Raw genomic sequence first — 17,751 nt, forward strand, 5'->3', positions numbered from 1 at the left:
AAAGAAGTAAAGCTCTCTATATTGGGAAATAATATAATCTTGTATACATAAAATCCTCTAGAATCCACTAAAAATGTATTAGGCTAATAAGTGAGTCAGCATTGTTGCAGGATACAAGATCAATATGCAAAAATCACTTGTATTTCTATATACAAGTAGCAATGAGCAAACCAGAAAGAAAAGTAATAAAACAAACCCATTTACAGTATCATCAGAAAGAATAAAACACTTAGGAATAAATTTAAGAGGAGCAAAACTGATACTCTTCAAACTATAAAACTTTGTCCAAAAAATTATAGAAATAAGTAAACAAAAAGGTGTGACATGTCAAAGTATTGGAAAACAATAGTGTTAAGATGGCAACACTCCCTAAATTCATTACAGGTTCTTCAAAATTCTTATCAAAATATCCTGTGGATTCTTAATTCCCAAACTAGTCCTAAAATTTATACAGAGGTTCAATGTACTCAGAATAATCAAAATTATCTTGAAAATAAATAAGAAAGTTAGAAGTCCCATACTTCAAAGTTCAAAACTTACTTTGAAAAAAGAGTGATCAAGAGAGTGTGGCATTGGCATAAGAGTAAACATATAGATCAATTGTATTGAAACCAGAATATAGAAATAAACTTTCACATTTATAGTACATTACATTTGATTTTCAACAAAGGTGCTAAGGCAATTTAATGGACAAGGAAATTTTTTTTTTCCAAAAATTGGTGCTAGGCTGACTGGATACCCCAATGCAAAAGAATAAATTTGAACACCTACTTCATACCATATACAAAAGTTAACTCAAAATGGAATAAGACCTAAATGAAGGGCTACAACTAGAACTCTTAGAATAAAATCTAAGTGTAAATCTTCATGACCTTGGATTGGGTAATTGTGTCTTAGATCTGATACTAAAATAACAACCAAAAAAAAAAAAAGAAAATAAATAAATAAATTAGACATCATCAAAGTTAAAAAGTTTTGTGCCTCAAGGTACACTATCAATAATATTAATATACAGCTCACAGATTGGGGGAAAATTTTTGCAAATCATGTATCTGATAAGAGACTTGAATCTAGAACATATAAAAGAACCCATAACCTCAAGAATAACAATACAGATACCCAGTTAAAAACTGGGCAAAGGATCTTTTTTTATTGAGGTATAGTTGATTTACAATATTATATTAGTTTCAGGTATACAACATAGTGATACAAAATTTTTATAGATTATACTTTATTTATAGTTATTATAAACTATTGGCTATATTCCCTGTGCTGTACAATATATCCTTGTAGCTTATTTATTTTACACATAGTATTCGGTACCTCTTAATCCCCTATCCCTATCTTGCTCTTCCCCATTTCTCTCTCCTCACTGGTAACCACCAGTTTGTCATCTGTATCTGTGAGTCTGTTTCTTTTTTGTTATATTCACTAGGTTTTTTTTTTTCTTCAGATTCCACATATAAGTGACAACATACAGTGTTTTTCTTCCTCTGTTGACTTATTTTGCTAAGCATAATACCATCCAGGGCAAAGGATATTAATAGACATTTCTTCAAAGAGAGTATACACACACACACACACACACACACACACACACACACACACACACGACAAATAAGCACATGAAAAAAATGTTTAATATCATCAGCCATCAGGGAAATGGCAAATAAAGTGACAATTATATGTTAATAGTCTCAATATATTTTAGTATATTCTAACTATATTCCTGGTATAAACATGCTATATTTTGTCTCAGAATTATTACTTTATATCTGTATTGTTATATCTGAAGATACCACTTCACACCCACTAGCATGACTATAATAAAAAGACAGGTAATTACGTGTTGGTGAGGATGTGCAGAAATTGGAACTCTCATACATCAATGATGGGAACGTGAAATAGTGCAGCTGTTGTGGGGAAAAGCCTGGCAGTTCCTCAAAAGTTTAAACATAGAGTTATCATATGATCCAGCAATTCCACTCTTAGAAATACACCCAAGAGAATTAAAAATAGGAGTTCTAACAAAATTTGTACTTGGACGTTCATAACAGCATTATTAATTATAGCCCAAAAGTGGAAACAACCCAAATGTTTATCAACTGATAAATGGAAAAATAAAAGTGGTCATATATATATATATACAATAGGATATTATTAAGCAATAAAAAGAAACAAAGCACTACTACAGGCCTACTACATGGATGTGCCTTGAAAACATTATGTTACTGAGAGAAGCTAGACACAAAAAGTCATATTTTGTATTATTCTATTTATATGAAATATCAAGAATAAGCTAATCTATAAATAATTCAATTTATTGAGAGCTGGCTGGTAGGGGTTTGGCAGGGTATGTTGGGGGGAAATGGGAATTGACTGCTAATAGGTAATGAGTTTATTTGGGAAATGATGACAATGTTCTCAAATTGATTGTGGTGGTAGTTGAACAACTCTGTGAATATACTAAAAACCATTGAATTTTATCCACCTTAAATGATTGAATTATATGTTATGTGAATTATATCTCAATGAATATGTTTAAAAGGCTAAAATAGTAATTATATCTCAATAAAGCTATTACTCTTTAAATGGATAAACATAGTCTTCAGGAAAACAATTTTCAGGTGTAACATAATCATAAGACATAAATTACCATGACTATTTCAAGAATATAGTTTCAAGACTATACCTGGAATTTATTGAGAATATCAAGTAAAAAGATTCTATAAGTCTGGAGTAAGCCTTAAAAGCCTGGGTATTAGTAAAACTCAGTAGGTAATGATGTGATGTGAATATTCAGTTAGAAACTACTGAAATGAAAGTTGCTAGATTCAAACTGAATAATTAAAACTGTGACAAAGTGAACATTTAAAAAATATCTGATGTAATGACTGATAACACTATGCTATTATTATCTAATACCTGGCAAAGCAGCACCAGGACTCTGATAAATACAAACATATTGACAGTAAAGGCATTGACAAATCTCCAGGAACTTCCCTTATAGCATACAATTTCTAAAATATTTATACTAATAACATTTATTGATACCAATTTAACCTAGAAAATTCTAAGTCTCTCTTTTAAATTTGACAACTCTTGCCGTGCAACTCATCCATTGCTACATGATTACTAATTACTATTAGCACCTCTCTTTTTACAAGGTAAAAGAACAAATCATTTGTGATTTCCAAAGGCCCTCTATGAAATTTCAAAGACAGTTTTAGGTGCAAGAGATAATAAAATTCAATTTGGGGACAGTGAAACATCAGAAGTTGCCAGATTTGAACACTTGATTAAGAGAGGATTATACGTTGCTGAGAAACAATTTTTGCATACCTGTTTAACCACAGTGGCAAAAGATTTTTAAAGTAAGCATAAGAGGTAACATGATTGTAAAGAATCTTACAACTTTCCTGAGTGAGAAGCATTTGTTCTTTTAAATAATCAAGGGCATAGTAAAATCAACATAAACCATAGAAAATTTGCTACCTAGGCAGATTACACAAAATAAAAAATAACCTACAACTTCTTATTAAGAGTAAACCAATAATCCAAGGAAATTTTGTTAACTTAACAGAGAGAAAAAGCAAATTCTAGTTTTGCATCTATGTAATATTTGATAATAAATGAAACACAGCTCTTTTTGAAAATCTTATGAAAAGACCAATCAAGCCTTAGCTAGGTTTGTTCATGGTAAATAAAATTCCCTTTCCATGAACTTTCTGCAACTTTCTATTTCCACTCAGGTTTTGTCCTATACTTTGCTTTTTTTTTCATTTTGGAAAAAAATATTTTACTTTAGGATAAACTACTCTCTTTTACCTATAACAAAAACGTATCCCACATATTTTGCATACAAAGTTGGGCCTCTCTGACACTATTGCTCCTACTAGAGTCTTATTCATGTATACTGATTATAACTCTGAAGTAAAATAATGTCTATTTTTCAGAGAAATCTTGATGGTAGATGATAATGAACCGTCACATACCAGCATTTTTCAGCAGACTAGTAGAGCCCATGAATATATACAATATAGCTTTATACGGCCACACATATCCTTTATACAATTTCTCCAAGTGGCAAAAATGAACGCATTTATTAACAGACCCAAAGATACAGCTTCTCTGTAGCATATAAAAACAAGAACCAAAGAATATAAACTTAAATTATGCTTCATAATGTTTCAGTACTCTTCTTACTAGCAACAAACATCTAATGACAAGTTAGTATTAATAATGTTTTTAGTTATCTAAAGATCTCAAAAATTATCTTTTAGCTAATATACTATAAAATATAATTATTGTTAAAATAAAGTTTATCAGAATAATGATTCAATTTGGTTAAACATATATTTACATTTTTCAATCTTAAACATTTAGTAGAATTAATGACAGCTGATGCAATCAGTAAACCTATATCATTTAGGAAAAACATAACACAAGCAGAATAAAAATCTACATGTTATACCTAATATTGATTACCAGAGAAGATATAGCTGTTTTTGTCAAACAAAAAATATTAAACTAACCTCATTTGCTGAAGATATACTAAATTATATGAGCCTACCAAAGATATACTAAATTATATGAGCCTGAATTCTTAAAATATTTGTTTCTGTAAATTTACTTTTTATTTTCTAACACACTGAAAATATTGGAAGTTCAATGTCCTTATTGTATGGGGATTTTAAGAATTTTCTTTTTATATAAGCATTTATTTATTGCTAAACCAATCAGAATAGATCTTTAAGATTTTTTATAGCCTAATTCAATAATACACAATCTGGAGGTAGGAAAGTATCACATACTTACACAATAAGAGGTAAAAGCTTTTATGAATTACAGACACATTAACAACCACACAGAGAGATGGAAATCATATAGCTTCAATTCTATTTCATCCCTGTGTCAAAAGTAAACACAAAATTACAAAACTCACCAATCCCTATCAAAAATACTTTCTCTTAAAATTAGGTAAGATTCTTTCATTGATTTGAGTTTAAAATAGGCTGAAAAACAGAAAAGATTAAAGAGCTAGATTCCTTTCCATTTTCATTCAACAGAGACAAGATCTCTATATATCATTAATTCATTTACAGAGATCGCTGGATGGTCAGACAAGGCAAAAGAAGCTAGTACCAAAAATCAAGTGAGTATTCAGAGTATTCAGTAATAAGTTCTTACTTAACTACCAGTGGACAAGATTCTGGAACACAGGACCTAGAATCAGACTCACTGTTGGATGCCTGGATCACCAGTCAGGAACTGAGTACAAAAAGGCCCCGAGATGCCTGGTTACCTGAGTAAAGTAAACAGGGATCCAAAGCAAGATGGAATTCCATCTGGGTCATGGCACCAAACTGCCAAAGACACAAGGCACTGGAAAATTAAGGACATGATTTTATTCAGGTTATTGCAATAGAGAGAAGATTCATTAATGAGGGATATCTCAAAGAAAAGGAAGGGGGTCTGAGATTTTATAGAGATGGTAGAAAAAGGTAGAAAAAGAAAAATTCACCATCAAGAAGTTGAATGTGAGGTTTATCTGAAAAGTAGGGGCAGTTAGTTCTCAGAATACACGAGAGAGATTGGGGGGTAGGTTTCTCAACTGTCCCTTCTTTCTGGAAGCACAGGGTTTAGATAAAGTTCAACATTGCCATATGCATGCTATCTTTCTCTTTTTTAGGATAAGGTGATAAGAGGAGCTCAATGTCACAATGCTTAGAAAAAGAGACATTTAGAGACAAATTACTTATACATCCAGCAATGTCCAAGAAAGATACAAAGTTATTTCATTTTTTTTCAAAATGTGTTATTAATATTTCTTTTCCCAGCAACTTCCAGAATTAATTCATAATCTGGAATGAATGTAAATTTAATTAAAAAAATGAAATTTGACAATCATTTACTCACTCTTGCCTCCTCATTTTCTAGGGAATCCACTGGTAACTCTATATCCTCCAAGCAAGCACATTAACTTTATTATATTTTCCTCAGTTAAACCTACCAAACTATGTTCTCTCAACTAGCCAATACCTCATATAACATTGAAGAATGTAATTAGCCCCAAAGAAAACTGAAGATGTTTTCACTTAGCAGCAAATTGTCAGTCATACCTCTCAGCTCTGTGCACATGTTCATGCTGCCTTACTGTCAAATATTGTGATAACTGGAATCTTTATATTGTTCAAATATCTGTAGGGTAATTAAGTTTGTTGAAACAAAATATATAAAAGCTTAAGCATTTTCCCCTGGCTGGAAGAGTTCCCAGAACATATGACAGGAGATTGTGAACATACAAGAAATTAAACAGATGTAAACATTACTCTGACTTAAAACTCTTTTTAAAAAAAAATATTTTCATCTCAAATTTGAAACATCAGTAAAATAGATCTTGAATGAATGGGAAACATTAGCTCATATGGATGCATGTCTTGAAAGATTTTGTGGTTTTTGGAAATGACAAAACAGAGGAAAGGAACAGAGTGCTTTCATAAAAAAAAATACCATTCTATAAACAAAAGCCATGTGTTGTCTTTGAGGCATATCAAACTCTAAGTTCATTAAAATTTCTACCTTGTACAGTTGCTAGAACAATGTAAATAAATGCCATTATGTACCTGACTTGTCTTTTTCCCAGGGGTGACATTATCTTCTACCAGAGTAACATTTCCTAGACAAGGTAGTTTCACACAGACCACAAAGACATCAGAGCCTATAATCTCACTTCCAGAAGTTCTAACCCAGCTCTGATTAAAGTTTTCCTACCCTTACCAGCTCCTTAACTAGTCACTCACATGCTCTAAGTTTAGACTCAAAGAACTTGAGCAAAGCTGGTGAATCCTATTTTTTTTCAGAAAGTATATTTGTTGTTGGAAGCCAAGTAGTTAAAGAAAGAAAATTGTATAGTAAGCCCTGGACATTATTACACTCTGAAAAACTGGCTTGATACACAATAAAGGTATATATCAGTATAAAAGGTATATAGGTATAGGTATATATCAGTATAAAGAATTGGATTTACTACCACAGTCAAAGCATATTTAATGGTACTGCTCAATATAGAGGGAGGAGGGAATCCATATGTAGTGTGGATTCTAATAAAATAGTGATACCTCCCACCAAAAGGAGAAGAATAATTACAATGTGTAACAATCCCACTTGACTCCAGACCATCCCATTCCGACAGCATTTTAACAGCAGAGAAAAAAGAGCACTGTTGGAGAGTAACTTGGGCAGGAAAGGTTACTCAGGTTAGATAGAGAGTTGCAGAACCAACAGAGACCTAAGCTGTTTCTCTGGTTAACAAAGAAAGGAGATAACAAAGATTTTGCACAAGATATTGAAAGAAACAAATCTCTTGTGAAAAACCTACTTATATTTTAAAATATTCTTAAACAGAACTTTGAGGAATTACCTAAGTAAAGTCTGAGAATAATCTGAAAATTATCTGAGCAGTTCTAACACCAACTTCGAAGAACATGAAATTCAAGGACATGAAAAAGATTCAGAAGAAACGGAGTGAAGAAGATTCCAGACTGGACCAAACAGGCCTTCTTCTCTTAATTTATGATTAAGGCTTATATTCTCATCAGATCCTTAGGAGGAACTGGAAACCCATCTCAAAACTCCATTCAGTATCTTTATAGTGATTATATCTGTTTAACATAGTTAGAATAAATTGCATCTAATTTTCACTAAAGAGATATTTTAAGGCATTCTCTGAATTCTTGTGTTGTATTCATAAAATTCCAAATTTAAAAAATTCCTTCAGACATTTATATGGTGATGGTTCCTACCTAATTATAATAGGGTTAAAAATAGATTACTCAGAATGGACAAAAGCAGGTAACTAGTCCCTGCTCAACCGCACCCCACCCCCATCACCTCTTTCAGAATACTCTCCTTTTAGAGTTTTAGGCTAACTTCTTCTTAGGTTTGCACTGATTACCCAGGCAGTCTTTATGCTGTGAACAAACTGCTTATAATTTTTTCTTGGACATTGCTTTTTCCTCTCCCACTCACTCAGAATCTGTTTTTGTAAAGTAGCGGTACTACTCTGATAATGTAATACACTTATAGCAAGTGAAGAATGCTTTTTTTCTAGGCATACTCTTTCTCTCTAAATATGATCATACACACATTTCATGACTTATTTTCCTTCTATCTTTAACCTCACTGCTTGATTATTTTCACTTACTACAATCATTGCCCGCTTTTAACCCCCTAGCATGGTGTTTATCATAGAGTAGGTTCTTAATAACTTGGTTTCTCTTCCTTTTCTTTTTCTCTCTTTTCTATATATTTCCCAGTTACTATTTTAAAAATAATCTCTCCTTTCTATTGTTCCACTTGTAAATGAAAATACTGCAATGTGAATGAAAATACTGCAACCATATCAGTAAACAAAGAATGCTGAAATCAAGTCATCAGTGGCTGCCACCCCCCCCCCAGTGAGGACAGACCTGCAGCCCAGCCTCTGCAGCCACTCATAATGGTGCCCTCTGAGCTGACTTAGAATAAGAAAGGACAGGATACCGGCCCTAGATAGCTAGATGCTTGTCAAAGGAATGAATTCAGTGAGCCCAAATGTTTGCTTCCTCCCATACATAGAAAAGCACTAAATTCTTTAACTTGAGATGCCTGGCTTTCTTTAGATAACAAGCAATCTTTTATTGTTCCAACTACCTGGTCTTTGTTGTAAAACTCCTATATATCCTAGCTCCTCCCCTACCTCTTCGGAGCAGTCCCTCAGAGTGATCTGAGAGGCTGTCATCCGGGCTTGAGTCCTCCCACCAAGTAAAACAACTCTTTTAACTGTTAGGCTGTTCATTTATTTCAGTTGGCACACTCATAGGTTAAAAAAAAAATACCTGAATCAGATAGCAAATGCATGAGTATTTTAAGTAATGCATAAAGAAAATCTATACATTTTGAAATAAAATAAGACTTCATGTTCTACTCTAAGGCACTTGCAAGTGAACAGAATTTATAAACTAAATTTCATAATTTGTATTATAGAATCTCAACAGTAGTATAGTATCTCAAGCTTCATGCTCCTCTAAATCTACTTTTCCCCAAACACAAGCATTCAAAATAATTTGTCTTTATTTTTGTCTGTATATTATGGGAGTTTTGGTTTATGCTATTTTCTATTAAAATACACATTATCACACAACATTGTAAAATGATTATAAATCAATAAAATTGTTATATTGTTAAAGAAAAATAAATACACATTATCTCATGTATTTAATGTTATAAATTAACTTTGTGGGCTATCAGAAGCCTCACCATCATTTGGACCACTATTTCAATAAGAGAATGCATTCCAAGAAGGTTTAAAGAGCTACTTGGAAGTGAGAATTTTGGAAATTACTGAAGGGGATTAAAACATGCCACCTGAAAGCATGCCACTTTAACATATTTATTTAGAGTTGAGGCAGTTAAGAAAGAGCAAACACATGAGGAGTTTCCATTTGTAAATGTGTTTCCCTCTCCCTTACCAGGAAGAAGAGGACAGCTCTTATCAAATGAGTCAGCATAACATACCTTACTAAACAACCCTTATCTACTATGCATATCCTAGGTAACTTCTCACAGTGTACCACCCTTAGGATCCCTAACCCCCTTTTCCTTTGTCTAGTCACTTCTCCACAGTTTATCATCCTTTGCTAAAATGATATATAAGCCCTCACGTATAACTGAATCTTTGGGCTTTTATTTTTTTCTATGAAGCCTCCTACATTGCATGAAAATTGAAAACATTAATATGCCTTTTCTCCTGTTAATCTGTCATAAGAGGATAGAAGCAAATTTTATCTTCCATGACAGTTTGGTGGGCTCATAAGCTCAATATTGCAGCATTCTAAGATATGTAATCAAATACAAGCAAAACTTTTAAATTATATTTTAGTCATATTTGCAATTCTGAAATTATTTGCTATTTTCTCTCTATTATTTTTTCTCAACCAGGAGCATAGCTAAGGACAAGATAAATGAGTTATGGATAGTGGCAGGCAGGTGAGAAAAAGTTCTCCAAGTGTTATTGATGCACGAGTCCTCTCCCAATCACTGTTGCAAACATTTGTCTTCTGCTATAAATTTGCACTGCCTCTCAGAATATATGCAATCATGGCCCCCCAAAACAGTTTCTTAGTAAACAATCTTATCCATTCCAAACCTCAGGATGGGTAGGTTGAGGGTACCCTCTGTACTTGCTTACTAACATTTATCAACTGTTGCTAACTGGGACCCTACACTATTTATAAATAAGTCTCTGACTCTCACTCACTCTTCCTCAGCTTACTGGTTTCCTCTTAATAGGGAAGCATATATGTACATAGAAGTGTCTGAGGGCACCATATTCAGGATATCAACCCAGACATGAAATTACAAATGTTCATCATTCTTGGCAGAAGGAAAAGGGGTAAAGACCGAGGTCCTAATTGGGAAATTCAGTTAACTAAAAGGGCTGTAGAAAGTCAAGCACTCTTTTATTTTTAAACTTTTTATTGAGTTATAGTCATTTTACAATGTTGTGTCAAATTCCAGTGTGGAACACAATTTTCAGTTATAGATGAACATACACATATTCATTGTCACAATTTTTTTGGCTGTGAGCTACCACAAGATCTTGTATATATTTCCCTGTGCTATATGGTATATTCCCTTGTTCATCTATTCTGCCTATGCCTGTCAGTATCTACAAATTTTGAAATCCCAGTCTATCACATCCCATCAACCTCCCCCTTGACAACCACAAGCTTGTATTTTAGGTCTATGAGTCTGTTTCTGTTTTGTACTTATGTTCTTTTATTTTTTAGATTCCACATATGAACAATCTCATATGGTGTTTTTCTTTCTCTTTCTTTCTCTTACTTCACTTAGAATGACATTCTTTAGGAGCATCCATGTTGCTCCAAATGGCATTATGTTGTCATTTTTATGGCTGAATAGTATTCCATTGTATAAATATACTACATCTTCTTTATCCAGTCATCTGTTGATGGACATTTAGGCTGTTTCCATGTTTTGGCTATTGAAAATAGTGCTGCTATGTACATTAGGGTGCAGGTATCTTTTTGAAGTAGGGTTCCTTCTGTATATATGCCCAGGAGCGGGATTCCTGGGTCATATGGTAAGTCTATTCCTAATATTTTGAGGACTCCCCATACTGTTTTCCACAGTGGCTGCACCAAATGGCATTCCCACCAGCAGTGTAGGAGGGTTCCCTTTTCCCCACAGTCTCTCCAGCACTTGTTACTTGTGGACTTTTGAATGATGACCATTCTGACTGGTGTGAGGTGATACCTCATTGTAGTTTAGATTTCCATTTCTCTGATAATTAGTGATATTAAGCATTTCTTCATGTGCATATTGATCATTTGTATTTCTTCCTTGGAGTATTGCTTGTTTAAGCCTCTGCCCATTTTTGGTTTGGGTTGTTTGTTTTTTCCTTGTTAAGTCATATGAGCTGCTTATATATTCTGGAAATCAAGTCTTTGTAGGTTTCATCGTTTGCAAAAATTTTCTCCCATTCTGTAGGTTGTCTTTTTGTTTTACTTATGGTTTCCTTTGCTCTGCAGAAGCTTGTAAGTTTCATTAGGTCCCATTTGTTTACTCTTGCTTTTATTTCTATTGCTTGAGCAGACTGTCCCAGGAGAACATTTTTGAGATGAATGTCAGAACATGTTTTACCTCTATTTTCTTCTAGGAGGTTTACTGTATCTTGTCTTAGGTTTAAGTCTTTGATCCATTTTGAGTTGATTTTTGTATATGGTGTAAGGGAGTGTTCTGGCTTCATTCATTTACATGCTGCTGTCCGGTTTTCCCAACACCATTTGCTGAAGAGACTGTCTTTATTCCGTTGTATATTCTTGCCTCCTTTGTCAAAGATTAGTTGACCAAAAGTTTGTGGGTTGACTTCTGAGCTCTCTATTCTGTTCCATTGGTCCATATGTGTGTTTTTGTACCAATACCATGCTGTCTTGGTGACTGTAGCTCTATAGTATTGTCTGAAGTCTGGGAGAGTTATTCCTCCAGCCTCTTTCTTTTTCTTCAGTAATGCTTTGGCAATTCTAGGTCTTTTGTGGTTCCATGTACATTTTATTATGATTTGTTCTAATTCTGTGAAATATGTCCTGGGTCATTTGATAGTGATGGCATTAAATCTGTAGATTGCCTTGGGCAATATGACCATTTTAACAATAGTGATTCTTCTAATCCAAGAGCATGGGATATCCTTCCATTTTTTTAAGTCTTCTTTAATTTCCTTACTCAGTGTTTATAGTTCTCCATGTATAAGTCTTTCACCTCCTTGGTTAGATTTATTCCTAAGTATTTTATTACTTTGGGTGCTATTTTAAAGGGGATTGTTTCTTTACTTTCTTTTTCTGTTGATTCATCGTTAGTGTAAAGAAATGCAACTGATTTTTGAACGTTAATTTTGTAACCTGCTACCTTGCTGAATTCTTCACTCAGCTCTAGTAGTTTTGTGTGGACCTTTTAGGGTTTTCTACACATAGTAACATGTCGTCAGCATATAGTGACACTTTTACCTCTTCTTTTCCAATTTGGATCCCTTTTATTTCTCTCTCATGCCTGATTGCTGTGGCTAGGACTTTCAGGACTATGTTGAATAGGAGTGGTGATAGTGGGCATCCTTGTCTTGTCCCAGATTTTAGTGGGAAGCTTTTGAGTTTTTCACCATTGAGTACTATGCTGGCTGTAGGTTTAGCATGTATAGTTTTATTATGTTGAAATATGTTCCCAGTTTGATAAGGGTTTTTAGTCATAAATGGGTGTTGAATATTATCAAATGTATTTTCTGCAACTATTGAGATAATCATGTGGTTTTTGTCCTTTCTCTTGTTGATGTGATGTATTACATTGATTGATTTGCATATGTTGAACCAGGCTTGTGTCTCTGGGATGAACCCCACTTGATCTTTTTTATGTGCTGTTGGCTTCTATTTGCTAATATTTTGGTAAGGATTTTGGCATCTATGTTCATCAGAGATATTGTCTGTAATTCTCTTTTTTGGTAGTGTGTTTGCCTGATTTTGGTATCAAGGTGATGGTGGCTTCATAGAATGAGTTTGGAAGTATTCCCTCCTTTTCAGTCTTCTGGAAGAACTTGAGAAGGACTGGTATTAGTTCTTCTTTGTATGTCTTTTAATATTAATCCTTAGCTTATGAAATGAAAATGTCCAAATGTCCCTGGAGGAATTACAAATCAGTTTGGACTTTAAGAGTCTGCTGTTGCTATTCATCTGACTGAAATAACAGACAAAGATAAAGTCAGTTGAAAATTAACAGGAAACAATACTTTTCCCCAAACATCCATTGCAGCTATAAAGTATCATTTCAGTCACTTTCTTTGAGTGACTACTGCTTTCTCTAAAATCATAGACTATCAGAAACATTCCCATTTGAAACTCAATCAGGAAGAATAAAGTATCCCAATTCAACCTGCAGGATCTAAAACACTTTGACCCAGATAAGGGGCATTGATTTCCAACTAAGATACAGAGATTCTGATAAGGGGATTCTGGATATAACATTCTACATCTATATTAAATTCTTTTTTCAATGGAGATAGGATCTTGAGTCCACTTTGAAATTCAGTTTAGGTGTTGATGACTTTACATATAATCCTGCTTTTGTTACCAAGGCTGTTGTTCCAGAATCATACCCTTGCCCCTCCCCCAAATGGAAACCAACTACTCTTATCTAAGTTTCTGGAAGAAGCTGCAAAGAGAAAAAAATTACTGATTAGAACCAACTAGACTAAAGATGGTGGAAGATTTGATCTCCAGTAGGCCTTGAGCCTCATTATATACTCAGTATAATACACTAGCATGCTAAACGACACACTCACCAGCCTGATGACAGTTGACAATTGCCTTGGCAACCAGAAAAGCCCATACAAGGACTGGAAAGGAGTGATGCATCAGTTCTAGGTCTAAACCACACTTTTGTTTTCAGATAAGTCATGAATATTCCTCCCATTCCTTCCAAATCCTCCTCCTTTTACTTCAACCCTCCTATGTATTGGTGTCCACCTGAATTGGGTTGAGAAGTTGATTTGGGAACTAGATTCCTGCTTCTCCATTCTTTGGCCATTGAATTAAGCTTGTGTTGTTCCAATCTCAGCATTGGTTTTGTTATTGGCTCTGTGGATATGACTGGGGATAAAAGAAAAAACCTCCTTGGCTGAGGCAAGAGGTCTTGGCCTGGGCTAGAATCCTGGCATGGGTCCAGTTGACCAATTCAGTAACACTTTGCCCATGAAAACACAACTTCACTTGGATTTCATCTAAACTCTACCTTTCTCTCATATGTATCATTTCTGGTCTCTTCATGCCATTATGTAGATAGGAATTTCCATCTGGAATCTTTTTCCTTCTCCATGAAGAAATTATTCTAACATTTATTTTGTTCAAATCATCTGGTAATTAATTCTTTCTGTCTTCGTGTGGAATGTCATTATTTAACTTTTGTTAAAAAAAATTTTTTTACTGGGTATTACGCTCCAGTTTATTTTTTTTTTCTTTCAGTACTTTTAAAGATGTTACTCCATTGTTTCTGGCTTTCACAGTTTCTAATGGAAGATGGCTGTCATTCTCATTTTGTTCCCTTAATATGACTTTTTTTCTCACTGCTTTTAAGATTTAATCTTTATTACTGTTATTTTTCATTTATTGTGTGCATTTTGTAGCTTTCCCAATATTTCTTCTGCATTTGGTTGGTATAGAATCTTGGATATCATGGATTGTAGTTTGTATCAAATTCAGAAAAAATTTGGCCATTATGTTTTTTTAATTAATTGTACATCACTTCCTCCTTCTGGGACTCCAATTACATATAGTTAGACAGCTTTATATTGCCCCACAGCTCACTAAATTTCTGTTTATTTATTTTTTCCTTCTTTTTTACTTCCATGCCTCATTTTGGACTATTTATTTTACTATATCTTCAAGTTCACTTATCTTTTATTCTGAAATGTTTCACTTTCTGTGTTATGAATTTGTCAAACTAACACTTCTTAAGTGGAGCATGGGGTGTGGATAGTGAGCCATGGTTCAAAAATAGACCAGAGAAATTTAAATAGATTTGTGTCTCATAGGTCCTGGAGGAAGAGCCTGTCATGCAACAAGAGGCCACATGAAAAGGGTCAAGGCAAAATGCAGACAGAGAAAGACAGGACCTGGCGCACATGCATATATTAGGGTCTGTGCTTAGAGTGTTTTGGGGTTCTTGGGCTAAGGCTGGTTGGCCAATTCAGACCAAAATAATAGTGTTTAGTAAGCTCTAAAAGGGTCTTCTCTAAGGGGAACAAAAGAAAAGACACTAGGAGGAACTGTTTGATCACAAGTGCTTTGAAGTAGTCAAATCAGGCAAGAACAGTGAAAGACCCTGAATAGCCAAAGATATCTTGAGAAGGAACAGCAAAGTAGGAGGCATCTACCCTCCTGATTTCAATTTATATTACAAAGTTATAGTAATCAAAACAGTATGGTAGTGGCATAAAAACAGGAATATAGAAAAGTAGAACAAAATAGAGAGCCCAGTTATAAATGTAAGTGTATACAGTCAGCAATTTTTGGCAAGGGTGCCAGGAACACACAATGGGGAAAAAAGACTCTTTTATAAATAGTATTGAAGGGGCGGGACTGGAGGGTGCCTAGGGCTGGGGCATTGCAGGCTGGTGGCGTGTGTTTCTGTTACCCTGGCTCCCAAACATGCAGCTCTATGCCAAGCTCTTCAGGGCCGGCAATGCACTGCAGCAGCTGCTGCCAGGTGGCCAAGCCTACTGGCATCAGACACAGCACATGTCCACCATGGCCATAGCCTTCCACATGAACTTCAACTATGTGTGGCTGCACCTGCTGAAGTGTGCACTGCCAGGCCATGCATGGTGCACCATCCTGGCCAAGGTCTGTGTGACCAGGCACTCAAAGTGTTTGTGGGGTCTCTGCCTTCTATGCAAATGTGAGTATTCAGTATGGAAAGGATGGTATATTTTTGGACATGAGACAAAAATTCTGGGATATCTTTAAGAGTGGTCTGATGTACTGGCTGGTCTGATGTACTGGCCTTTTGTACAGCTGGCGAACTTCAGCCTTGTTCCTATTCACTGGAGAACACCTTACACTGTACCCTGGTTTTCTGTGGTCACCTTCCTCTGCTTCTCACAACAGCATGGGGATGGCATGTAAAAATCAGCTTTCACTCTCCTTCATATAAAGGGGACACACAAATTTGAAAAGGCTTCAGAGAAATGACAAGTCATGAACTCCCTGAAAATGACTGACTTTTCCTCTTAAATGCAGAGGATTGACCGCAGATGAAATATTCTGCTTACTAGTCTTGTGCTCCATTTTGAAGAATTACTAGTCCATAGACCCAAATAATTTTTAATTAGCAATAACTTTCATTTTCATTCACATCTCCTTTTTCCCATTCTAATCTGAAAGTATTACTTCTCTAATACTTTGGCTATTATCAATAACAGTGGCAAAGTGGCATTTTATAATCATTACTATTTCTAGTCTAATATTTTATTGACAATTGATTTAAGGAACCCCTCTCATTTTAATTGTATACATCTCTCATCTAAATTCTCAGGTTATGTCCTAAACATTTTTGGATCATATTGCCTTTTATAACAAAAATAGTCCTTATAGTAAATTTCTATTTACAAGGAATTCAATTGGGAAGAGTGAATGATCAGGTTTCCCCCTAAAATACTGTATAATAATTTATTATTATGCTGTTGCTAAGGTTATGCAAGTACATTTTATATCAATCAATGAATCAATCAATCAATAATAACAAAGAATAGTAATATTATTGGGAAACTGAATATCCACATGCAAAAGAACAAAACTGAATCAGTATTTTACCTCACTCACAAAAAATAAATTGACATTAATTAAAGACTTACATGCCAGCATGAAAATATAAACCTTCTATGAGAAAATGTAAGGGAAAATTACCCTGACATTGGTCCTGGAAATGATTCTTTTGGATAAGACAATAAAAGCACAGAGAACAAAAGCTAAAATAAGCAAGTGAGACTACATCAAACTAGAAAGTATCTGCAAAGCATGTAAAATTCAATAAATTGAAAAGGCCACCTACAGAATGGGAGAAAATTTTTTCTAGCCATTTATTGGCTAATGGGTTAATATAACAAAAAATATTAAAAATTCATGAAACTGAAGAGCAAAAAAAGCAAATAATTCAATTTTAAAATGGGCAAATGACCTGAACAAATATTTTTCCAAAGAAAACATGCAAATGGCCAATAGGTACATGAAAATGTGCTCAACATCCCTAATCATCAGGAAAATATAAAGTAAAACTGTTACATGTCAAGTTAAAAAATGCATATCCAGGGATTTCCAGTCAAGATGGCAGAGTAGTAGGACCATGAACTCGCCCTCTCTAACAATCACAAAACTACCACTGACTTCTAATCAACCATCAAAAAAAAAAAAAAAAAAAAAACCCTGAAACCTAGCCAAAAAAAATCTTCAACTGGAAACAAAGAGAGAATTCAGTCAGTAGGAAGGGCGTGATTGCAATATAATTGAGCCCCATAACTCCTAGATGAGCTACCCACAAACTGGAGATTAATTAAATTCTAGAGGCCCTCCCACAGGAGTGAGAGTTCTGATCCCCATGTGAGGCTCTCCAGCCCAGGTTTCCAGCATTGGGAGGAAGAACCCCCAGAAC

The 17,751-nt window shown here is 34.4% G+C and overlaps 1 protein-coding gene across 1 annotated transcript; it reads left to right on the plus strand.

Moving 5' to 3' along the window:
• Positions 1 to 15,683: 15,683 nt before the first annotated feature.
• On the plus strand, positions 15,684 to 16,229 carry LOC102520342 (mpv17-like protein). Its single transcript, XM_032474680.1, is given in 3 exon segments — positions 15,684 to 15,956; positions 15,958 to 16,074; positions 16,077 to 16,229. Coding segments are annotated over 3 exon segments (474 nt in total). The 5' UTR covers positions 15,684 to 15,752.
• Positions 16,230 to 17,751: the final 1,522 nt, after the last annotated feature.

This window comes from Camelus ferus, chromosome X (genome assembly GCF_009834535.1).
Source record: "Camelus ferus isolate YT-003-E chromosome X, BCGSAC_Cfer_1.0, whole genome shotgun sequence".
NCBI lineage: Eukaryota > Metazoa > Chordata > Mammalia > Artiodactyla > Camelidae > Camelus > Camelus ferus.